General features: G+C 43.8%; 1 protein-coding gene across 2 annotated transcripts in view; it reads right to left on the reverse strand.

The window, feature by feature from the left end:
* The window catches only part of ZCCHC24 (zinc finger CCHC-type containing 24), a 197,868-nt gene that overhangs the window by 136,073 nt on the left and 34,955 nt on the right, over positions 1 to 26,840 (reverse strand). For both annotated transcript variants that reach the window (XM_084845238.1, XM_084845239.1), the window contains exon 2: positions 18,291 to 18,491. In XM_084845238.1, the coding sequence (XP_084701364.1) occupies positions 18,291 to 18,491 (201 nt within the window). The remainder of the gene's footprint in view (positions 1 to 18,290; positions 18,492 to 26,840) is intronic.

Genomic DNA, 26,840 nt, shown 5'->3' on the forward strand with positions numbered 1-26,840 from the left:
TTAAAATGCTATGTTACAAGCTGGGTTTCGAAGAGGCAGAGGAACTAGAGATCAAATCGCCAACTTTCGCTGGATCATGGAGAAAGCAAGAGAATTCCAGAAAAATGTCTATTTCTGCTTCCCTGACTACACTAAAGCCTTTGATTGTGTGGATCACAACAAACTCTGGCAAATTCTGAAAGAGATGGGGGTACCAGACCACCTTACCTGTCGCCTGAGAAACCTGTGCGAGGGTCAAGAAGCAACAGTAAGAACCAGACATGGAACAACCGATTGGTTCAAAATTGGGAAAGGAGTACGACAAGGCTGCATATTGTCACCCTGCTTATTTAACTTATGTGCAGAGTACATCATGAGAAACGCCGGATTGGATGAATCACAGGTTGGAATTAAGATTGCCGGGAGAATTATCAACAACCTCAGATACGCAGATGATACCACCCTAATGGCAGAAAGCGAAGAGGATCTAAACAGCCTCTTGTTGAAGGTGAAAGTGGAGAGTGCAAAAGCTGGTTTGAAACTCAACATTAAAAAAACGAAGATCATGGCATCTGGTCCCATCACTTCCTGGCATATGGAAGGGGAAGAAATGGAAGCAGTGACACATTTTATTTTCTTGGGCTCCAAGATCACCGCAGACAGTGACTGTAGCCATGAAATTAAAAGACGCTTGCTCCTTGGGAGGAAAGCTATGGCAAACCTAGACAGCATAGTAAGAAGCAGAGACATCACCTTGCTGACAGAGGTCCGTCTAATCAAAGCTATGGTTTTCCCAGTAGTAACGTATGGCTGTGAGAGCTGGACTATAAGGAAGGCTGAGCGCCGAAGAATTGATGCTTTCGAACTGTGTTGCTGGAGAAGACTCTTACGAGTCTCCTGGACTGCAAGGAGGTCAAATCAGTCCATCCTAAAGGAAATCAACCCTGAGTGCTCATTGGAAGGACAGATACTGAAGCTGAAGCTCAAGTATTTTGGCCACCTAATTTGAAGAGAAAACTCTCTGGAAAAGACCCTGATGCTGGGAAAGACTGAAGGCAAAAGGAGAAGGGGACGGCAGAGGATGAGATGGCTAGATAGCATCACTGATGCAATGAATATGGACTTGCGCACGCTCTGGGAGAGAGCTCAGGACAGGAAGGCCTGGCGTGCTATGGTCCATTGGGTCACGAAGAGTCGGGCATGACTGAACGACTGAACAACAACAAAATGCTATGTTTGTCTTCACCCTAAAAGTACCTCATTAAAGAGTTGCTTTCTATTTCAGAAATTGTGGCCTTTCCTTCCCCATGCACTGATTCTGCTAGTCCATGTGGATTAGCAGTGATCAAAACAAGAATGACTCTGTTCTCTTTCCTGAATGTTTGATGTTTAAGCATCCAGCTCTCTCACTTTGTCAGCCCATCACCTGGGAGTCCCCTAAAGAAGCTTCTTCTTAATGATTGTACTCAGAATACACCTACAGAACACAGAGAAGCATAGCTGGCTGGGGGATGCTGGGAGTTGTAGGGCTTTTTAAAAAAAATTAAACATACATAGGACTGAGAGAGCGCCTTCTCCCTTGTCAACCTGCCCAATCACTGAGGTCATCAGATGGGATGATCCTATGGCCCAGTTGGTGTCCACCCAGAGTACAGCCTTTAGTATGGTGGCTCCATTTCTATCAAACTCCTTGCCTCTGGAGGTCAGGCGTGCACCAACATTGTATTGTTTTCGGTGCATGCTGAATACTGCTTTATTTCAACAAGCTTTCCTTGGCTTTTTATTGGTATTCTGGGGTTGTTGTTTTTTAACATGGCGTTTTATTCTTTCTATATTTTATTGTTCACTGTTCCAGAATCTGCTTAGATGTGGAGTGGTATATAGCTATTGTAAATAAATAAAATAGGATTGTGCCCTAAAATTATTTAACAGTCATTCCTCTCCTGAAATAAATATACAGTGTAGACATGCCTTCAGTAGCTCTCACTGAAGTGAATTACTTATTTACTGGTTGCCAGAAGTTCTGTATAAGCCTTCATTTACAGATCTAGGAAGGAAATATTTATAAGGAGGCAAAAATGAAATATCACAGGGAGCTCCATCACACTGTGGCACACAGACTAAGACTTTTAGTGCTGACTCTACCATGAAATTGAATTCGTTCTTAAGGTCCAAATGCATTATCTAGATTTCATTACTCCAAAGACTTAAAAACATGCAGATAATTTCTGCTAAATGGTGCTAGGGCTCAAGCCTGCCATGGTTTTTGAACCTATGGCTGGAACATTACCAGGCAAGGATTCAGCCTATGTCCCACCACTGAGCTCTGGCCACAGGGGGCAACTACAAGGTAATAATTAGCCAGACCAGCAAATAAATGCTTATCCAGAAACGTCTGGTCTTTCACCAAAGTACCCAATACCTATCCCACTACACTTCAATGATGGCGGAATCCTAACCCTGCTTCCTCTGACTGGGACAAACATTGGAATTAATGTTTTGCAAATTCCATAGCAAATAAACATATTGTGAATCAAATTCAAACTGTACATGCTTGCATAACTGATTGTGAGTGCAGAATTTCTGATTTTCTCTTTAACAGGGTTTTGGTTCCTTTAGTGTGGAATTCAGAACTCACTGTTTCATGCGGCAGATGAAAGTTCAAGCTGTGCGGCTGGAATATGGTCATCTTATGGTGAATGAGAAGGCTTCTACCTGGGCTAGTTTGAGAGAATGGTCTGGGCAAAGGCAGATCTCTGACCTAACAAAACTATCTAAGAGTTTTAGCCGTTCTGTGGAGGAGGAAAAACATGGTTTTAAAGGCCTCATTTGAACAATCAATACAGATGGAAAGTTACATAATACTTGGCTTATCTACTTAGCCAAATCGAAGGGCTCAATCACCCCAACTACAATTTAAACTAATTACAAAGGGGCTCTTGATCCAAAAAACAGGGCACTTGGACCACTCAGCTGAAACTCCTGCTAATCAGCCCTGCCTCTGACCGGTGCTCCAAGCCCAGAATATCAGCCTCCTCTGAAACAGGAGGCTGTTTTATGCCAAGTCAGATCATTTGTCTATCTAGCTCAGTATTGTTTACAGTGACCAGCACCTGTTCTCTAGGGTTTCAGACAGTCCTACCTGGAGATGCAGTCAATTGAACCTAAGACCCTTTGCGTGTGCTCTGCCATGGAACTACAGCCCTTCCTATTCCTGTTACTACTGGCACAAACAGCTGGACTTGACAGGCCATAATCTGGCATGAATGTACTTGTTCTGATTCAGCAAGAGTGATCCATGGGTGAAAGCAAAGATCTGCACATCTGATTTCTTGGCTGGATTGGGAGCTATGTCTGCAGATCTACTGCAGATGTATGTACGCCTGAATGTGCATCCACACTGTGATTATGTGATGTGCATTCGAATGCCAGGTATACAATAAGATCCCCAATCACACTGCAGTGGATAGAAATATGGTTTCTCATCTGTCTTGCAGTGCTTATGTGAATGCACATCCACATTCACTTTCTTGGCCCCCTGATTGGTAGAAGCCTAGGAAGTTGCCTAATACTGTGTCAGGTCATTGCTCCATCGTGGTTATTATTGTCTACATAACTGAATGGTAGCAGCTCTGCATGGATTCAGACAGGTGCCTTTTCCAGCCCTACCTGGAGATGCTGGGGCTTAGTCCTGGACCTTTTTCCATGCAGAGGATATGCTCTACCCCTGAGCTACAGCCTAAACAGAGGGAGCTCCCAGAACTCAAACCCACACTGTAAACACCACAGAACAGTTCGCTAACCACTCAGCAACAGCAGCACACAGCTGCTTATTCCTGCCCAGTAGTGGGCATTTAATACAGTAACAGAAGGAATAATCAACAGCTAATTCATTTTAAAAAAATGTATGCAGGTAACATTGTATGCAGACCTAAGTACTTCAACAGTTTAATTAAGATTCTTAATTGAGATTAAACATACGACAAAAAGTGGTAGTGAACCTCTTGTGGTAATGAATCCAACCAATCAATTCCTTTTGTCAATCCTGAACCAACTGTCATCAGCTTCATCTGATAAGCCAAGCTCTAGTATTATGAGGGAGAAAAACGTCCCTCTCTCCATGCCATTAATAATTTTAATAAACCTCTATCATTATATTGTACTGTATTATATTGTATTAGATTAATTGCCTATTGAACAATGCTTTAAAGATTGTCCATTCTTAGTTTAATTATTGCACGTTAGAGCTGGATTGGGCCCCGTGTGTTTAAATTAAAATTACATAACAATTCATGAATCTCACAGGTTTACCTCTTCTTAGCTCAAAGAAGCTTTGCTTCTGGGCAGCAAAGAGTTGCAAGGTTCATTTGGGTGCTTGCATCCAAACCTAGTTGTTTGTTCCAAATTGAATCATCTTTGCTCATAGGATGGGGTGGGAGAATGAAGAGAATTCAGAGCCTATTATGCAGTGGCATGGAATGCATTAATGTTATTGAGAGGACCTGAAACATTTACCATATTACATCTAATACACAAATGACAGACCCACCAGCCCAAGTGTTGCTCTGTATTAAAGTTAATCAGAATGGCAGGACTTGCTTCTCCTTTTCAGTCTCTACGGAACAAACTGCTGGGGAGATCTCTACACATAGATCCTAAAATATTCAAAGCAATAAATGTATAGAATTGTCCAAAGTTAATCAAGGTAGTCCCAGCCTAACACTGTACATACACAGCAGGTTGTGTAGGCCTATAAAATAAGCAGCAATAGTGCAGATCCGCTGCTTGATGGAAGGTGGGGGAGTGCTAAATCCAGCCTCCAATGTCCCCTCCTGAACAGGTGATCAGCAGGATGGCACCTTATTTTACAGGGCTATGCATGCACAGCCCCAGCTGCTGGATCAGGGTGGGGAATCACACATGTGCTTACCAGCACTTCCTTATCCAGGAAGGGATACATTTATAACTGGATCAGAGTGGCTGTGTCTTAAATATCTGTCAGGAATTGAGCCTCAGCCCCACCCTGTCTTGGAATGCAAGCACAACAGATGCCTTCCCTGCTTTCTGTGGCTCTGCCCTCCCCTCTATGGAAGAAGAGACTGCTGGTCAATGGCTCCTTGGCTGTGCCTTGAACCTCATTGTGCTTTTGCATTAGTATCATCATCATCGAGCCTTGCTCTGCCCTCGCTCTCCCTGAAACCCACTTGGTCTGCTTGCTTGCTTGCTCCTTGCCTCTTTGCACTTAGCCTTTCCCATCCTTCCCTTGGGCCCTGCCTCAAAGCTGAGGCAGGGCTCCCCAGCTTGCCTCCCCCCCCAAAGGTGTTATGTTAGCTGACATAGCACTTTTTATGTTTTATAGAGGGGTCTCCGACAATGACAAACTCAAGGCAGTTTTACTTTTTCAGCTGCAGAAGTTATTCAGCAGAAGTGAACTGTGCAGCCCACAGGTTTGACTCTTATTTTGAATCCACTGCGCAGTTCCAGATTTCGCAAGTCTGTCAGCAAGCAAGATTCATGCTTTACCCATTTGCACGGCATGCTTTCCACTTTGTGCAGACACAGGAATAACTCCCACAACTGCGGAAGAAGAAGACATTAGGGATAGTAGTAGACATTCCGAGAGGAAAACTGTTAAGGAAGAAAAACAACACATATCACTTTAACAGAGGGCTATGAGAGCTAAGTCTACTGATAAGAGAATACCCCTCAGGGTTAGGATTAAAGCTATCTAGAGAAGCAGCCAATCATGTGATAAAACTGTTCCTGGCTTGCACCACTTCAGATTGCAAGTGGGTGCGTTCATGGTTGAATGCTCCCCCATATCAAAGCTCCCCTCACATAGAAATCTAGCACATCTAGGAAAACACTAGCTAGGAACCCCTCTCTCTAACACACATATTTTCTACATACAGGGATTTTTATGAAAATTGCTTAACTGGGGGAGCATTCAAACATGCAACCTCCAAAACTGCAGGATGAGGAGTAGTTTTCCAGCAGACTTAGAGCAATGTGAAGATCTGTGCCCTTGATCACTGGTATACCCCTGGGTAAGCTGCTGCTTCACCACCAAATGACATTTATGAACTAGGAAATCGGGAGCCTAGGTAGGTAGGTGTGAAAGAGAATGTATCATTGAAGTGGAAAATCCTGTTAATCAGACACCTCACCCCCAGCCCCGAGAGGGTAAGATATTTTAGAATGTGACTTCATTAACTGTCACGGGGTTCTTTTCCCTTTTTAGATAAATATGATTTCTTCTGTTATTTTATACAGATGTAAATAAGGAGAACTGAGACTGAAGGCAGGAAAATGGAGACAACTTTGGGTGTTGTAGTGCAGTATTTTTGCAATGGGTTGATAATTTCCTTTCTTACCAAGAATCCTTACAATGCCAGCAAATAGAAATAAGTAAGAGGACAATGGTCACTGCAAGAAAAGCCAATGACATTCCCCTCCCACACTGATTTAAATGGGAGTTGGATATGCCCCATGTTGAGGTAACATTTGGGGAATGCAAATGCACTGCTCCTTGGTGGCTGGGTGGCTTTAGCTCTCATATCACTTACACCAGATGGGAGACGTCAACAGACGGCTGCATTCTCTCACCAACACCATCTCTCACCCCCACCTCTCTCCTCAAACTCTTCAGATTCTTATTCACAGTGGTTGCTAATCTTGGTCCATCCCAAAATTCAAATGCATTAACGATGGCCACGGAAATGTGTGTGTGTTTTGTGTGGGGATGCAGGGAGATATGGGAGTTGAAGTCTGAAGACAGGTAAGAAAAAACACTGTTAGAATTCAAAAGCTGTCCAGATTTTCTTCACTGATTTCCCAAGAAATGACATGAGTAGCTATGTAACAGTCCCAACCCAAAGATGAAGGAAGCACAGCTGCAGACAAAAAGGTGTGACCCAATGCACACTGACCTTCCCAGAGTTGCTAGGACTATGCAGAAGTCACACTGAAATTCAAATAACTACAATGGGGTGATTTCAGGAACCTAACAGGATTGAGGCAGGTCATTTTAGTGGCTCAAAACAGCTAGGCAAGATAGCCAGTTTACCTCATGTTTTTGCTTAGGGCTGCACCAAACATGTTCTACCTTTGATCAAAGGTCAAAATGAGTGGTTTTAGGGGGGTGGAAATTTTTCCTAAGACTGTGCAAATATCCACTTTTTTCCCAATCCTGTTCAGCATGATCATTTTCCCTGGGTGCTTCTTCCTCCTTCCAGGATTAGTCAGACAAGTGAGCACTCCCAGTCCAAGGGAGCAGTGAATGCAATGGTATCACAAATGCTACAAGGGCAAAGGAGGGCATTTTACATAAATAAACATTTTCGTAAGGAGTGGCCAAAAAAAAAAAGCCTGAAAAAGGAAATGGTTTGTGGCAATGCCAGGAATGCTCATGGAAAATAATGGGTTGTTTTGGCCCAACCCTAATTGTGCTGTATTTCTGACTCCAAAACACCATCCAGGAAGCTCACTTCACAGCCAGTTTTAGAGCTTTTGCGACTTACACTACCCACAACTCTACACAAGCTTTCTAACCCTGTGCATCTTAACAACAAAAAAGGAATTATGTGGATTGGAATATGAACAGCAACCACACACCATCCATTTCCTCTCTCCCTTGGGAATTATGTAGCTAGAGAAACCTTGATTTGTTATCAGCTTTTACCTCCTCCACCTCCCTTAGAATGTCTTCAGTGTTATTTACTTGTTGGATTCTAAAGTTTCAACTGTTCTAGAAATCTCTCCTGGTTCTCCTCCTTTTTAAATCTCCAAGAAATGTGATGCACCGAATGAGTGGGAGTGCTTATTGGGTTTTTAGGGTGGGTGGGGGTGGGGTCTGACATCTGGTTCCCATTAGCAGTCTCATGCATGCTGAATCAGGAATGGAAACTCAGACTGAAGCAGATGAGAGTTTAAATGTCTTTCAGCACCAGAAAGAAAACCTTCACCTCCCTGGTAGCCCAGGAAACGTTAGGAGTCCCCAGCTAGCCAATCTTCATAGGCACTTTCATTCCTGGACTGAAAATAGCCCACTGCTTCACGTAAGTTTTTATAAGGAAAAGAGCCAGCCCTCTAAAGATCATCATTTAACTCACAAAAGGATGTGAAGCAAAGCATGAGGACTTTTGCTGTTCCTTACTGATGTTAATTGCCACTCACAAAGGCAACTGACATGCAAACTGGAGAACAGGGTTTTCCTAGTGACAAAGGGTTGGATTCATATTTACTCTGGATCAACTGCACTGACTGAAGTGTACTTGCCAGACCCATTTCTTTGGACAGCAGGCCCTCCCCACATCCCGGAAAATGCTACATAGAATTGGGAGACCCTGCTGAACGGAGTGAGCTGCGGTGTGAGGGTGAGGGGGAATCCCCCAAAATCAGGCAGAGGGACCTTCTGTGAGTGGAGTCCTTCCTCTCACGGAAGATCCCTTCATCTCATGGAAGGCAGATCCTGGATCCATCCCAATGTGTGTGTGTCTACACTACAAAGTTACGTCACTTTCATACTACTTTGACAATCAGGGAGTCCCCCCAATTAATCATGTGAATTATAGTTTGGTGATGGTATTGAAAATTCTGTAGATTCTTATAGTTTGCAGGGGAGACAGAATGACCAGTTTAAGACTAGACATGCCCCCAAACAACGGCAGTTTTAGTATTAGAAAAATGGAATATCATCACAGCAGAATTCCTACCTTAGGGAAGATGTCTGGATCCCCCACAGCAAATTAGTAAAAGTTGTTCATTTATTGAATAAACCAGAACTGGCATTAGCACCTGGCATCTTCAGGCAGCTGCCAGGGTCCCAGCAGTGCCCACCATGCGGACACCTGCCCCAGGCCCTCCACATCAGGCAGCTGGGTCTGAGAGGCTCCATTTTAATTTCCCACAACGACATTACATCAGGTGCTCCAGGGCATTCCAGGAAATGAAACTGGCAGCTCCCAGCCACTCTTGTAGTGTTGTTGACACCATCACTGCCAAGTAAGCCTGAGGGGGCCCATCAACATAGGAGGGGGGCCACTGGAGGGCACTTTGGCCCGTCAAACCTGGGGCCAGCCCTAATATAAATGCATTATAGGGTTTTTTAACACCATTTTTGCTGTCATGGCATCCCCAAAAGAATCTTTGGAATTGTAGCTTTGTGAAGTACTGAAGATTATCTGCTAGATATTTCTATCCTCCCTTGCAGAATGACAAGTCCTAGGCTGTTCTGGAAAGATTAACCATTTTAATCGATTTTAGGTGTAGTTAAGTCAAATTATCTTACCTGTAAATTCAGTGAAGTAGTTTTTCACAACTGATTCTCCGAACCTTTATGTAACACATTACATAAATGCAAGTTCACTAAAATGAATGCACCGTCCTTGCAATAAGTACATTTAGGATGGATATGTTAATGCTAAAATGGCTACCCCTTTGTCAGGCAGACAATTCCAAACAATTTGGCATAGACTCAAGGGAAAGGGACCGCAACATTTCTAACTGAGCCCTTAAAACTACAAGCCTATATTAGGCTTCTAAGTATTTGAATGACAAGCTTTGCACATGTTATTTCTTTCTTTAAAAAAAAATCTTAAGGTGTCTAGAGCAGGGCTAGAAGGCCATGAGACGGAGGGGCCTGGAAGCAGACTTGGCAGAAGGTGAAGACAAATGCCTTGGCAAGAAAGTTTGCTATTTTGCTGGGGGTGGAGGGGGTGTTGGCCGCTTTCTGTCAACAACGCTGCTACTACCCTTACTATTAATCCATCTTTTGCTCAGAGTAATGAGAACAGCAAATGTTAACAGCAGGCAGGGGTGGAAACAATCTCTGAAAAAGTCTACCCTATGTAATAAAAATACCTAGCATGTCCATCGAGTATTTAGGGTGCAATCCTATGGGTTGCTCCCTCATTGGACAGAAGCCCTACTGGGCTTTGATTTTCACCTCTCCATCCTCCTTTGTCCCCTCACCCCGCCCTCTAGGCAGGCCTCTGAGCCCATCTAGTGGAGGGGCAGTGGCAGGGGTGGGGCTGGATAGGCCATGGGATTTCTTGTATCCTGGCTACTGCTCCCCTTCCCGCCCACCACAGTGCCCCCTTTCAGACCTCTCTGAGGTTCTCAGAGGCCACTTCTGCAAACTCATCATGCAGGTGCTGCGGTTCTTTCCATGGAGGCTACAAGGGGTAGGGGTAGGGATCAAATTCTGGAGTCCCCCTTCCAAGGACATAGCAGTGCCTACAGCCTCGGAGGGGGGGAATCCAAAGAATCCTGTGGTCCCTGGGATGCCCGCTGGGGATTGCTCTCCCTGTATTCATTGTACTTCATTCATACTGCAGATGAAAGTCTGAGGCTGAAAGACTGTGGCTACATTCAGATGATAATGGATAAGGCTGCTCCTCCCTCCCCTCTCCCCTCGTTCCCTTGCATGCCAGCTCTGGCGTGAATAGCTTTGCATTAAGCTAGATGCCCCATTACATCTAATCTAGGTAACTCTGGCTTAATGTCAGTTGGTAAATCAGGAAAGTAAGCCAGTCTCCTCTCTCTCTCTTTCTCTCTGCAACATGTGTTTCCTTTCTACGTTTCTAGAAAAGGATTAAACCCTGTCTAACTATCTCACTGAAGGAAACTGAAACCGTGATGGTACCTGTGGGCTGATTCACATGCATGTCCTTCACTTCAGGGGAAGCCGCATCAAGCGAACCTTCACACAGCAAACCCTACAAACAAAATGTTCAAGGGGGTGTTTCCACCAGTGATTTATTCTGAGCCAGTTGCATGTGGCGGTCATTCGGGATACATGATGTCGTGGCCATCCAGCAGCTAGGGCTGTTGGAGAAATCTGCCACAGACTCCAGTGAGGCCGGATTCCCCCGGAGTCTGTGGCAGAATGGACTAACCCCCCACCGCCACCCCCCGAAATCCCCCCTGGACGGACCCTACCTGGCGGCGGATGCTCCGGGTCGGGTTGTCCTCCTTCCGCGGAATGAAATGGCGGCCGTCATAGCAGCCGCCATTTACATCCCTGCCCGTGGCCGTGATTGGCTACGTAAATATTCACTGTGCATAACAAACACTCTCTTCCAACAACCTAAGAGACGACTTTATACATGGACTTCACCAGACGGTCGACACCGAAATCAGATTGACTACATCCTTTGTGGCCAAAGGTGGTGGACATCTATGCAGTCAGTAAAAACAAGACCTGGAGCTGATTGTAGTTCAGATCACGAACTTCTTATTGCACAATTTAGAATCAGACTAAAGAGAATAGGGAAGACCCACAGATCAGTGAGATATGAGCTTACGAATATTCCTCATGAATATGCAGTGAAGGTGAAGAATAGATTTGAGGGACTAGATTTAGTAGATATGGTCCCGGAAGAACTATGGACAGAAGTTCACAACATTGTTCAGGAGGTGGCAACAAAAAACGTCCCAAAGAAAAAGAAAACCAAGAAGTCAAGATGGCTGTCTGCTGAGACACTGGAAGCAGCCCAAGAAAGAAGGAAAGCGAAAGGCAACAGTGATAGGGGGAGATATGCCCAATTAAATGCAAAATTCCAGAGGTTAGCCAGAAGAGATAAGGAATTATTTTTAAACAAGCAATGTGCGGAAGCGGAAGAAGATAATAGAAGAGGAAGGACAAGAGACCTCTTCCAGAAAATTAGAAACATCAGAGGTAAATTCCAGGCAAAAATGGGTATGATCAAAAACAAAGATGGCAAGGACCTAACAGAAGCAGAAGAGATCAAGAAAAGGTGGCAAGAATATACGGAAGATCTGTATAGGAAGGATAATAATATCGGGGATAGATTTGACGGTGTGGTCAGTGAGCTAGAGCCAGACATCCTGAAGAGTGAGGTTGAATGGGCCTTAAGAAGCATTGCTAATAACAAGGCAGCAGGAGATGACGGTATCCCAGCTGAACTGTTTAACATCTTGCAAGATGATGCTGTCAAGGTGATGCATGCCATATGCCAGCAAATTTGGAAAACACAAGAATGGCCACCAGATTGGAAAAAATCAACTTATATCCCCATACCAAAAAAGGGAAGCACCAAAGAATGTTCAAACTATCGAACAGTGGCACTTATTTCACATGCCAGTAAGGTAATGCTCAAGATCTTGCAAGGTAGACTCCAGCAATTCATGAAACGAGAATTGCCAGATGTACAAGCTGGGTTTAGAAAAGGCAGAGGAACTAGAGACCAAATTGCCAATATCCGCTGGAGAATGGAGAAAGCCAGGGAGTTTCAGAAAAACATCTATATCTGTTTTATTGACTATTCTAAAGCCTTTGACTGTGTGGATCATAACAAATTGTGGCAAGTTCTTGGTGGGATGGGGATACCAAGTCATCTTGTCTGCCTCCTGAGGAATCTGTATAACGACCAAGTAGCAACGGTAAGAACAGACCACGGAACAACGGACTGGTTTAAGATTGGGAAAGGCGTATGGCAAGGTTGTATACTCTCACCCTACCTATTCAACCTGTATGCAGAACACATCATGCAACGTGCTGGGCTTGATGACGCCAAGGCTGGAGTGAAAATTGCTGGAAGAAACATTAACAATCTCCGATATGCAGATGGTACCACTTTGATGGCTGAAAGTGAGGAGGAGCTGAGGAACCTTATGACGAAGGTGAAAGAAGAAAGTGCAAAAGCTGGGTTGCAGTTCAACCTCAAAAAAACCAAGATTATGGCAACCAGCTTGATTGATAACTGGCAAATAGAGGGACAAAACGTGGAGGCAGTGACAGACTTTGTCTTTCTAGGTGCAAAGATTACTGCAGACGCTGAATGCAGCCAGGAAATCAGAAGACGTTTACTTCTTGGGAGAACAGCAATGACAAATCTTGATAAAATAGTTAAGAGCAGAGACATCACACTGACAACAAAGGTCCGCATAGTTCAAGCAATGGTATTCCCCGTAGGAACCTATGGCTGCGAGAGCTGGACCATAAGGAAGGCTGAGCAAAGGAATATAGATGCTTTTGAACTGTGGTGCTGGAGGAAAATTCTGAGAGTGCCTTAGACTGCAAGAAGATCAAACCAGTCCATACTCCAGGAAATAAAGCCAGACTGCTCACTTGAGGGAATGATATTAAAGGCAAAACTGAAGTACTTTGGCCACATCATGAGAAGACAGGATACCCTGGAGAAGATGCTGATGCTAGGGAAAGTGGAAGGCAAAAGGAAGAGGGGCCGACCAAGGGCAAGATGGATGGATGATATTCTGGAGGTGATGGACTTGACCTTGGGGGAGCTGGGGGTGGCGACGGCCAACAGGAAGCTCTGGCGTGGGCTGGTCCATGAAGTCACGAAGAGTCGGAAGTGACTGACCGAATAAACAACACAGTCACGGCAAAGAGCAGAGATGCAAATGTACCCGCTTATCAGGGAAAAAACGGATTTCCTGAGAGTGCTTATAGTCCGATTCTTTTCCTTAAGTTGGGTTCTCCCTGGTATAGTTGCTGTGTGCCTCAACCCTCGCATTTACCTCAGGTATGCTAGTCCTGCCCAGGGGTGTGTCTTTCACCATGACCCCAGTCAAGAGGTGTTTCCTCCCATTGTGCTGAATGAGGCTTGCCCTCTGAATGCCCACAGAAATAACAGAGACGCCCCTCAACTGACATAGCACATTTTAAAGCCCAATTCCTTAAGTGCAATGAAGCGCAATCTTGAGGCTCCGATTCATTACCTTAGGAAGTAAGTACTTCACAGCTTTGTTTATAGAGATCCTGCAGGTTACAATGGGGGCTGGTTTCTGTCTTCATGTTTACTGCTGTCTTTCCCACAACAAACCCATCACTGTTGCCTCGGAAGTAACTCCTATTGTGGTCAGTGAGGTCCTGTGGGTTAAAATGGGGGCTAGTTTCCATCTTTGTGTTCTCCTCCCCTCTTTCCCAGCACAAGCATATGTATGTCTACTTGGAAGCAACTCCCATTGTGGTCAATGAGGCTTGCTCCTGAAATGCAGGTGCATCTGGACTTTCGGGGTAAAGAAGAAAGGGGGGAGGGGGAAGCCTCTCTTACTGGTTGAGTGGCCCCTGCCCGTCAGATGACATTCACTGCAACCCCCACCCCCTCCAGGAAGTATGTTCTGTGAAGCGATTTTTACTGGGCCTGAGAATCTGCTCGTGGAACCCTGCTCACAGCAAAGTCAATTCCTTTTTAAAAAACCACTACTCCTCCATTAGCTTCTCCTTTCGTTGTCATGGAAATACAGACCAAGTCACTGTACTCTCCTAAAATACTCTGCTTCTCAGTGGAATCAGTTCACACATTTTGCTGCCAGTCATCAAAGGTAGAGAAATCAAAAGATGTACAGGATTCATGCACTGCAGATGATTATTGAATGCACTGATCTTTTTATGCCATATGAAAACCTCCCCAACACATAAATATTGGATGGTTTCCTTCTAACATTCTTGCCTTTCTATCTTCTGCTCTGTTTTCTCCCTGTAATAGTTTTCCTATATCGCTATCTGCCAGGTCAGCTTTTCATCTCTCCTGAGGTTTGATTCCAGCTTTCTATTGTTTCAGATATCCCCATGCCTGCATACACAGGAAAGGAATTTTTTTGGAAACTGATAAGAGAAGGGGACTGATTCAAATTCTAACATGCAAAATGGACTTCAAATCGCACAAGTCTCTCACTAAAAATTATCACATTAACATTATCCAGTGAATACAAATGTAAAAAGAATTTCAGCATTTTTAAAATAAATAAATAAATAAATAAATAAAAATATATCTAAATTTCTCCTTCAACCCTTTTCTTGGACCACCTTGGTCATACCCTTTCTGGCTCTGGCCTTACTATGAAGCAGTAACTTCATGGCAGCAGATTCTAATCAGCAAATTCCAGAGAGGGCACCATTTTCCTGTCTCCAAATTCCATCTCTGTATGTTAAAACTATTTTTAAAAAGCTCCAGTACAGAGCTGGTCGGAGGTGGGGGCAGACAGGGAAAATAAATTTGACTTTTCACTTCAAGTGTGAAAATGCCTAACACCAATGCCAACGTCTATGCCAAATAGATGTTAAAGAATAGCAATGAAGATAAAATACAGTGGGTGGCATGGTATAAAGGGTGGATTGCCACACGTTTGGGTCAAATGGGACGAATGAATAAATAAATAAGGTAACACCAGATGGGGAAAGTATCTTTGCACTCCCTAGCCTCTTTGTCGAATGACAGTAGAAAGATATAGTTAAAGGGCCACTGTGGTAAGACCTTATTTAAACACACACACATACACGGAAGCCTAGCTCTGGGTAATTTCGTATGGGCCTTGTTCCTGACAAACATTCCTCCAGCCAATATGTAGGGAACCTATATCTCTGATATCCCTAACCTTCTATAACTGCATTCAAAATTGGCTGAGGGAATAGAAGTTGCATTTTAGAAGGCCAGGAAGTTAAGAAATGAAGAAATGTGAGATACTGAAGTTGTGCCCATCCATTATTTTGAAGCTTCTTGTACATTCTTTTTCCTTTGGGCAACTTTCAAAACAACTTTGGAGTCATAGGACTTCTCGTATGACACTGCCACACCAAAATATGTTGGAAGCATACTTGCAGGAAAGAAGGGGCTGAGCAGTATCGACGTCCTACCCCAAAGCAGAAAGAATTCCCATGGTATGGATCTATTTGTGCATTTAATTTGTAGCCTGCCTTTCTACTCAATGGACACCCAAAAGCAGTCACCAAAAATTAATCTATAAAAGAACAACAACAACAAAATTAAACCACACTATAAAAAGCTATAGAGAGCTTTGGCTATTGGGCAGTATAGAAATAAATAAATAAATAAATAAATAAATAAATAAATAAATAAAATAAAATAACCAGCATCAACCCCTAAATCATTTAAAAGAAAGCAAAAGCAAAACAAAATAATGGCAGTCATTATAATAACAGCAACAGAAAACCCCCTACCCTAACCTTTAAATGTGGGAGTGGCATGTAGAAGTACTTCCATGACTTTAGAACACTACAGGAAGTAAAATGGTTTAGTTATGAGACAAAAATCCCCATAACAATTCTAACAGGAAATCTAAAACGAAAGGTGGAGCATTAACTCAAAGCAAAAAAGGTGAAATCAGTGTTATGCGAGCAGATTTCCACTTAGGCAATGGGACCTTCCCTTCTCCTCCTCCCCACTGCCACCCCCATGCCCTCCCAGAGCTGCTCTGGGGGATCTCCCATCCCTCTGCAGCAGATTTTGAGAGTGCATGGGAGGGCTGCAGAGGCCAGGGAGAATCACCCCCTCTCCATCCTGCAGATGGAAGCCATTCCGTTGGTGGGAGCAGCAAATTGGATACAACCCAAACATTGCATTGTCATGGTTAGAGCATTAGAGTGGACAAGGAATGCTGCAGTAATCTAGCAGGTTTGATTTCTGATGAAGATGTTGTAGCTCCAACAGTGTGGGTGATTTCCCCCAGCACAGCATTTGATTCTACCTGATTTACTTTTTGTTGGGAAGAAAATTAATGATGACTGGATGCACACAACTCTTGCAGAAGCTAGCCAAGGGATTAAGACTGGTGTTGCACATCTCACTAAAAGCAATAGATAGCATCCACATTTGGATGCCCATTCAGATGTGCATCTAGTTTACACCTTTAGCTCCTAAAAGCAAGTATATCTAAGACCATGGGATGGAAAACTCTTGTGTAAATAAAGGAATAGGTTTCACACATCCCTAGTCTGGATCCCACACACCCACCACACACACATATAGCAATTAGAGATATAACACTTCATGGTAAGTCAACCATAATGCATTGTTCCATTTAACATATCAGAATGCTCAGGAGTGACTACATACATTTGTTACATACTTCTGTCTTCACAGTGGTTTAACCTTATGAGCATTCCCATCTAAAGGCTGGTCCTCATATACCCCTAGCACATATTTTCTACGTGTGCTGGGACATGCAGAATGTTTGATATGAACTTTTAGTGTGAGGGTCTTTGTGCACATTTGTACTTACGTCAAATGCCACACATAATTTGTGGCAGACAAATCACACAAGCAGGGCCTGCTTGTATATGAATGTGTACAAACTGAGGCTCACATGTGTGAACCCAGTTTATACAATGTGCCTGGAGGTAGGCACCACACCTCTTCTGAGGATGTGACTATTTTCTTCCTGACCTAGAATGTTGCAGTTCCGTTTTCATCACTTCCAGACAGGACAGTTTGAATATGTTCTGTGTGGGCTGCCTTTGGATGGCTGTTCAGAAGGTACAACCAGTGGGGAACACAGCATACACATACACATACACACTCTGCACTTGAGAGGAATGATTCAAACATGCTTCATTGAGGTAGTACAATTTTCACATGTGGTAAAATTGGCCCGAGCTGTCCCTTAAGCAGAAAGGGGAATAGCCTCAGAGAGAGGTAGCTTCAGCATGTACTCAAGAACAGTCTGCCAAGCCTCAGGCTAGAGTTCTCTCTTGTCCTTGATTAGTTCATCAATTAGCCTTTGTTTGTATGAAGCTGTCTTATACTGAGTTACCAAGTACTCCACCATCTTCAAAGCAACAGTCCTTCCCTAGAGGTCTTTCATAGCTCAGTTACCTTAAATCCTTTAACTGGAGATGCAAGGGATTGAACCTGGGACCTTCTGCATACTGACTGGGGTTGAATCTGGCTCCTGGCTAGGTAAGCCAGTCTCCATCTATTCTTCATAGGCCTAATCTGGCCCCTGCAGAAGAAATTAAAAAGAATGGCTTCCCTGTCCCCAAGAGCTGACATTTCAGGCCAAGCATGGATTCCCAAGATTCCAACCTGATGCTGTACTTTCTGCTTCCTCTGTGTTTTCTGCTTGGAATATACATTACTTGGTTGTTTTAAATGAAGTGTTCCCTTCAATAACCACTGCTGAAAGATCATGAAAATACATTTAGCAAACAGCATGGAAATTTATCTAATGTGAACTTCAAAATGGAAAAAAAATCATGAAGTGGCAGCCTTAAATATTTTCTAAGATCTCTCACTGGGTTTTTTTTAAGGGTGTGGGATAAGTAAAATGCAACATCTCCTTTCCACCATCATCCAGCCCAGGGATTGCTAAAGCTGGCAAACTTGCTGATAAAAGATTTTAATTGTATATATTTTAATTTTTGTAAGCCGCCTTGTGTCCCAGTACTGGGGAAAAGGCAGGGTATAAATAGATTATTCTGAAAAATCACATGAGTTAGTTCACTTTTGCAAGAAAAGTAGTAATCAATCTCTTTCTTAGTGGATAGCACAGCAAATATATTATGGTGAAACTTTTATTGTCCTTACCTGTGGGCAGTCCTTGATGTAGTGTCCCTTGTTAAAGCAAAGATGGCACAGGTAGTTGGGTGGAGGTCTCTTGCTGGGCTTTCTAGCTTCTGATGAGAGGGATATGTCAGAGAAATGTTCAGTGAGGGAGCTCAAGCCATCTACTATGTTATTAAGGGAGCCATAGGGAGAGGCACTCTTATACAGACTGCTGCTCAGTGCCTGTCAAAGAGAAAAGACGAAATATGGTGATTTTCTGTTCTGATGATCTCTCCTAATTTCAATGGGAACGTAAGCAAGAAATTATGAAATTATGACAATTTTGCTGATAAGACCACATGCTGCAAAGAAAAACGATGCTAATAAAAAAGCTAAACTAGTCTATGCTTTCCTTCATGCAATTATGTATCTGACTTGATACAAAATATAATGACAGGAAACCGAAGCTGAAACCCAGGTCATACTGAGAGGCCTCAGTTGGGATTAAAATAGCCAAACAACGCACAGGTTTGTAGCCCTAATCAAGAAAAAGTTACCAGAATCCTTTCTAGTTCTACAGGTTAGTTTTTCCCTGATCTGAGTGCCATATGTATCGTTTAAATAAAGGGTCGCTTTTCCCTCAGTATTGGACCATAATATATTTGTCTGCAGTTAAAAAATGATGCCAAACTCCCCTTCACAGCCTCTTCCTGGTGCACAAAATTATTAATGGGTCTATTTTTACAATACGCAGCGCAGCATGAGACAACGTGTGGTATATTAGTCATGGGGTGGGGGGAGGATTATTGATATTTTCAAGATCACAACTTCCAGTACCAAAGTACCAACTAGATGTACCACTTTGTATTTCACTTAAAGACTGCTAATGTAGAAGGAGGCAGGAATTCAAAAGGTAAAGCCTGTGCCAGATAAAAAATGGCAGCATCCCCCTGTAGCATTCTGAATTTTGTGCTCCAGTTCCTCATCCTTTTCCCCTGAGCTTTTTCCTCTTCAGAGACCACAGACTCTCCTCTGAAGCACTATTGCATATGCCTCTGACACATTGGGGAATGGGCTCCAAGACTCGCCCACCTCCTTCCATACGATGAAACTGGCAGATTGCTAAGAGTGCAATTCTATGGATGTTTAGACAGAAAAAAGTCCTACAACTCTCAGGATGCCCCAGTCAGCATAGCTGGCTGGGAATGCTGGAAATCATAGGACTTTTTTCTGTCTAAACATGCACAGGATTCTGCCCTAAGATGGCCTGTGCTAGTGTCAATGCTAATCATCTGCAACATTGCCCCCAGTCTGGAAAAACCAATTGTTATGGCATCTGCTCAGTGTGAACAGGCTCAAGCCGTCATTTCCTTGACGAACAGAGGCATCTTATGGCTACGATGAAGAACTCTTGCTACAGAGGCCCCTGGCCTGTAAAACTCAGGACAGACACACCGAGCAGATCACCCCCTCTATAAGCTTAGCTCAAGAAACAGGAAACATAGTTCATTCAGCAGAGACTCAGAGCCACTGAGGGGTTATTTTCTGATGCTGTCACTTCCCACAATCATTGTGTAGTTAGAATTTCAATGGAAAATGTCAACGAATCAACCACCCCACATAAGAGAACATTCTTGGCATCCAAGGCTATTCAAAAACGACAGTTTTAAAACCTGGAAAACATAAAAAACCCAAGAAAAATCCAAAAGTAATTGTTCATTTGTGACTGGTTAAAGAGGCCTTAAACACAGTGTTCTGGCTTTTATGGTCAAGTGGTAACAAGGAGAACTCAGATCTACATCTGTCTTAGATTGTTCTGTGGGAAACCTGCTGTGATTTAACTATTCCCTGATGAATGCCCCCTTGTTGTCTTTCACCTCCTTGGGACGTCTGCTCACTTCAGTGTGAAGGTCAAATCCAGCAAAAGCTGGGGCTTTGCCATTTTGATGCTTCAAACCAGCAGGAACTTATAATCACTTAGATGGAATTAATCTTCCTAATACCAGTAGCAAGTTTTTATTCTTTCAAATGCCCTTTAGTGGTGATGTTAGTAAATGGGTGGACCACCCTTACTATTTAATTTTTTTTAAAGAAAAGAATGGTCTTTGATGTAAAACACTGTGGAGACCATTAGGGTGAGATCTCCTCTGGCACAGGATTGTTTGGAAAATTTGTTCTCTGGGGACCTAAGAAAGAGTTCCTTCAACATGTCACATAATGACAGAGAGAGGTGAAGCAAAGATCGTTCCTTCCCTCCCCTTTCCTGTCATTCTTTTCTCACTCAACCCTATCCCATCTCCTATGCACATTTCCCACCTCTCTGTAAAGACACCCTCCTCCCTCTCCATTTTAGAACCAGAGGTCTTCAGTATTCAGTAATGGGCTAGAATTTCCTTGCACATCAGTTACACCATTTGTCTAACTAAGCTTTTCATGTATTAGGAAAAGACTACATCTGCTTTTAAGGGTTAGAGTGGCCAATCAACTGGTACTTTACTGCTCTGACCATCAAAACAGTGTTCTGTAGGAAAACAGCACTGAAGCCTAAAAAGCCAGTAAATTCCTGATTCTCCAAGGCTCCACCCATGGCCTGTCATATTCTGCAAGGCTCCACTCAGAACCCTGCAAGTTCCACCCTGGCTACACTCCTGATCCATGACATTCTACTCTGGATTTCCCCCATTATAGTGAACATTTCATCCCAGCTCCATCCCTGACCTAACAGATCCTACTAGGCTCCAGTACTGTCTGCTCTGGTTCAGTCTTCTGGTCCTACCCAAGAGAGACTAACTTTTTTTTTTTTAATCCAGAAGATGGCAATCATACTAAGGGCATGGTTTTCCAATTTGGAGGCCTTCCTTCCTAAGCAGAAGCAAGGAGGGCCTAGAGAGGAACTAGCAATTCAAGAGGCTCTTCCCAGCTCAGTCGTGTTTGTTAGAGCTGCAGTCAGCCAGTCTGTTCTCCAGCACAAGTGGCATTGTGTCCACTTATAATGCCAGTGATTAGTGAGCAGCTTTCTATTTTTTAGGGTTTTAAGGTTAGTTTTGCAGGAATTTCATGCCTGGGAGCAAATATCACAAGCTAAGCCATCTTCTCTTGTTTTGTCTTTGTTTACTTTTCCCGAGGATGTTCAGAATGATGTTTCTTTTTTTCACTTGCAAATCTTATTGCTTTTAATTTTTTAAAAATGTGCATAATATGAAAATAGCAACAAAAGGCCCACAGCAGCAAAACTGGAGGCCTCCTGCCCTGAGGCTGCTACAATGATTCCCCACCCCCACCCCGATTTCTCAATGTGAAACTTACAGTACAGGTCAGAAAGGAAAAGACACTTAAAAATAGAAGAAGCAGAGACTACATGAGTTTCTGAAATGAATCTGAGTTAAGTTAATCCCAGAGAACCTGATGCAGCTTTGTGCACAGCTGAGATAGTAAAGAGTAGTCACAAGGAGATAGTTGTATAATAACAGATGGACAAAGGCTGATAACTGAACTGGTCTTGGTTCTTAACAGGGCCAGATTCAGGTAGTTTGGAATCCCATTTGGAATACCTTTAAATTTTTATTTATTATTACATTTATATCCCATCTTTTTCTTTCCTCCAAGGAACCCAAGGCAATTTACATGACCTTCTGCCTCTTCTCAATTTTATCCTCACAACAACCCTATGAGGTAGGTTAGGCTGACAGTCAGTGACTAGTTCTCAGCCTAAGAGAGTCAATGACTAGCCCAAAGTCATCCAGTGAGCTTCACAGGCAAGTGAGAACTAGAAACTGGATCTCCCAAGTCCCAGTCCAACACTCTTACCATTACACTCCACATGAAACGTGCTGCTCACTGACACGTACCCACGTCCTTTATTCCCGTACCTGGTGTCATCCAGTTGGGCCATGCTGGGGTCTTTAGATTTCCCCCTCCATTCTACATCTACCAGAGAGATCTGAACCTCATGATAGGCTAATGTTGTTCATTCATTTCATACACATTTCACAACTGGCTCCAGACTCACTGGGCCCCACTCCCACTTACTGCTACCACAATTCCTTTCATGTTGCTTGCAACGTTTAATACAGGACAAGACAAATGCTTGTCATTATTATGGGTGGGTTGTATGTGGAGGAGGGGCCTGTAAGCACATTGCATGTGGATGCAAGCGCGCGTGCGTGCACACACACACACTGCCCCAGTGAAGACCAAGCCATGCACTGTTGGGGTGGTGATTGCTCTCAAGTGCAGCAGTTTATTTTTCCTCATATTAGTGAGTGATAGCTATTAAATTACATGAGAGAAAGCAAAGGGAAGTACTTAGGTTAGGCATGCGGAACACATGGCCTTCCAGGTGTAGTTGGACTGCAACTTCCATCAGCCCTAGCCAACATAGCCAATGGTGGGGATGATGGGAGCTGTCCTTCAGATGTTGCTGCACTGCCGAACATTCCCTATCCCTGACTTAGGGGAAACACCACTGGAGTGAAGTTTAAACTTGTCCCTAGAGCCAAGTGATGAGGGGTGGGAAATGAAATCTTCCAGAACGATTTTTTCCCCCAGTGCTTTATTTTTCTGCAGAAGATTTTCTGTTTCATAAGATCATTAGTAACAATGAATAGATGCCAACTGCAAATACAATATTAGGCAACATTGGCAGTTTCAAAGTTGTAATTAATGTTTTTCAGGTGATTGTCTCTAGCAAGTATCTTATATAACAATATGGTAGTGTAAGGCTTATTGCTAGAGATCTACCAGACCGATCTTGCTCATTTTTGTTTTAAACTGATAAGGCAAAGTCAAGCAAAGCAGAGGTCAGGTTCCAGTAAGGCAAGGTCAAGCAAAGTAGATAGCACACTGGATAGCTCCATGCTAAATGCAGGCCAAAGCAGCGTTCCTCAACCTGTTCCCAGTGCTAGTTCCAGGTTTTGGGGAGTCCTTGGGCAAGGCGCCTTCAATGGGACCTTTGCCCCATTGAGTCTGCCTTCTCACCACCATTGTCCCCAGCTACTATTTCTCCTCATCCTCTTTCTCATTATAACTACAATTTGCTTGCCTGACAGGCAGAGAGCCAGCAGGCCATGGCATCTACTGTTCCCCTTCTCACCACCACAGTTGTCTGGGCCATAGTGAGAGGCAGGGCAACAAGGAGGTTGCAGTTGTGAAGAGGAGGAAGAACTCCAGAAGGCTCTTTGTCAGTGCGTCCCTGCTGAGGTGTGGACTGTCAGCGGGTGGCCAGCCATGCCTACTGTTGGCTCTAGCCCTGCTGGTGCCCTCCAAGTATTATGGACTATAGTTCCTAGGATTATTATCCACTGGCCACGTTGCCTGGGACTGATGGGAACTGAAGTCCAAAATATCTGAAGGGCGGCATGTTGGGGAAGGCTGGGCTAAAGAGTCATATAAACAGACTCAAACATAGCTTCGGAAGCAGGCAGACCCAGACTGTAGCGCCTTCTGGGTGATTAGCTCCTCCTTCAGTGAGAAAAGCCTCTTCAATTAAAGGGGCCCCGTCTGCTTTAGTAGCTGCCGACAACATAAGAGCAGGGTAGACTATGGTTCTGCTGGGGCTTCTGGGCTGAAGTTCTCAGAGTCTGAGGATGACAGTGCAACTTCCTTAAGCTGGAGAGATGCTGGCAACACAGCCAGTTTCTGTGCGCATATCCCTTTCCCATTTCAATTTGTTGTTTATTCGGTCAGTCGCTTCCAACTCTCCGTGACTTCATGGACCAGCCCACGCCAGAGCTTCCTGTCAGCCGTCGCCACCCCCAGCTCCCCCAAGGTCGAGCCCGTCACCTCCAGAATGTCATCCATCCATGTTACCCTTGGTCGGCCCCTCTTCCTTTGGCCTTCCGCTTTCCCTGGCATCAGCATCTTCTCCAGGGTATCCTGTCTTCTCATTATGTGAGCCTGGCCCTGAATATGGGGAGTCAGACCCTGGGGTCATAACAGGAATTTAGGGAATTCTCTTCCAGGTGAAAGCTACAGATTCCCAAAACACCTGCTATTACCTCCTCCTCCCTCTCTCCCAGTTTCTCAACAGCATTTTTTTCCTGCCCATGCTAGCACAGCAGTCGGGACAGACTCTCAGATGTGTGGGACACTTTTATATGACAGTCAGAGAATATAATGATTCGGGGGAGTCGAATCTGCACATTCCACGGGGATCCCTGTCGAATCCCTGGATCTGCACATTCCACGGGGGAGGGGTGGAATGTGCAGATCCAGGGCAACTCAAATGCCCCCAAAGCAAGCAGACTCCAGCGTGACTGCTTTAGCTCTAAGCCTATTTGACAGGTGAAAAGGTTCAGCAGGTAACTTTACAAATATTCATTCTGGGCACCACTAAAATGGCCAGAGTTACCAGGCAAGATGCCAGGTGTATCTTTTATAATATACCACTAGACACAGGCGGAAGACAGCCAGGCAGGCTCACTGCAGATGCTAATCAGAAAGTTCTGCATCTTGGCCAGGTGACTGACAGCCCAATATACGTTTGTCTCTTCCCCTGCCCCCCTTCAAAGCGGCAAATAATACTTAGGGCACAATCCTATGCATATTTAGACAGGAAACATGCATAGGATTGCACCTTTAGTTACCTCTGTCTGAGCCTCTACATAATTTGGACTAGTTTATATAAGCCACAGCACTTAATGATAAAACTTTTCTTGGACTGTACCATCTCAGGCCACAAGTAGAGGGTTGAATGATTGAATGCTCCACCACATCAAAAATGTCCATGCACATATAACATTATCACATCCAAGAGAATGGTTCAGGCTAACCTCCTTAACGTAACTCTTCTTTGTGCAGACAGTTGCCAATGTTACGAGGGAGTATTCAAACATGCAATCCTCCCTATCTTCCTGCAGCATGAAGTCATATAAGAAAAAACTTTTACCGCTTAATTCTGCTGGTTGTATAAAGAGAGGGCCAAACTAATTGCCAAAAAAGGAAACTGCAATATTTTCCTTCTTTAAATTAAGTGTACTTTTTCTTTTAACATGCAGGTTTTAAAAATGCAAATAACATCAGCTGGGGGCAGTGATAATTATCAGGACTGAAGCAGGCAGAAAAGAGAAATTTAACCCCTTTCCCCTCTGCTTGGGTTCTGAGTTAAATCCCTCCTCTAAAGCTGGTACCAGCCCTGGAAGGATGTCCCCCAGTTGTCATGCAGGTACCTGAACCAAGCTTGCCTGCTCTCCTGTTCCTGCAGTCCTAATTTCTCCATATTGCAGTTTCCTTCTTTGGCAAATCTCCTGCTGCCCTCCAAATGAACTAATTCCTAGCCCTTCCTGCTGCTTGTCTGACTTCACCTGCTTCCTTCGCAACAAACTTCTCTCCTGGAGTTTGGCTTCTGACCTGTGCACTGGAAAATATAAGCATGGACTGAACTTCTTCCTCTGGCTCAGGTATAGCCTTCCTGGTTAGAAAAGAAAAAGATGGCCAGGCTAACTACACTTTCAACCAGCCCACAGCAGGGCTGGAAATATAATCATTTCTCTTTTTTTATTTGTAAATTCCAGTGGGATTGGAGGACTTACTCATATGGAAATATTTTCAGGATTGCACCCTTACTGACTGAAGAAATCTTGCTCATCTGCAGTTGTCTTCTGTGATTCATGGGGATCCTATTGGGTGAACATTCTTGGAGGAGGTATATTACAAAGGAGAAATAGTCCTGGCAACAAGTTGCCAAAAGGAAAAGGAAGCGCTATGAATGTGCTCCAAACAACTGCCGGAGTCTTCCAAAAATCTTTCCCCATCTCTAGAAGCTGTATTCATTCATATTGTACTGTACACACACACGCAAAATAGAAAGCATTTCAATTCAATATTTTGTTTCACGCTCAGGGTCAAACTAGACATGACTTCAAGCAATTTTCGAAAATTGTAGATACTATGTCCATGTCTTTTAAAAATAAATAAATAAAACAGTTGCAGGGAGCCTGGTTCATATCTGGACTGGGACTGTTATCATAGGGGGAGGGAGTTAATATTTTCTGCACATTTTCCCACTAAAAATCTTCCCCCAAACTGCGAAAAGGTTAAACCCACCCCAATCTGCAGTGCCAATTAGGTCTGGGAGGCCCTGCAGCTGTTTTGTGTAAACAAAGAGACCTGACAAGTCACACACGTATGATTCAAAAATGTGCTTAAGCTCACCTCTAACTTGAACCTCAGTCACAGGTGTGGAAGAATAAAGTCCTACTACAAACATGAGATGCTGGCTGCTACTGTGGACAGAACGTTGGACTCAGAGTGGAAGTATACAAGTTCAAATCCCTGTGCAGCAATAAAGCTCACTGGGGCTGAGTGCAGACATAGGAGTGCATAACACGAGGCTGAAATCCCACATCCTCAATGGGGCTTTCTGCTCGCAGATTCTTTGTGGGATTAAGATCCACTCCTTTACATGGGAGGACGTGTGTTTTGAATCGAGGTCCTTTCTCGGCAAATTCTGTATGTTTCATTTTACAGCCACTAGATGGCACTGTGATTATGGTGCAACACCGTCATTAGCTGATAGATTGGATTAATGTCCTTTAGTGCATTATCTCCAATCTTTTTAAAAGCGGGATAATGGTCATAAACTGCGGGAGGGGC

This window comes from Heloderma suspectum, chromosome 3, assembly GCF_057233095.1.
Source record: "Heloderma suspectum isolate Gila_16-S chromosome 3, 16-S_ref, whole genome shotgun sequence".
Taxonomy (NCBI): Eukaryota; Metazoa; Chordata; class Lepidosauria; order Squamata; family Helodermatidae; genus Heloderma; species Heloderma suspectum.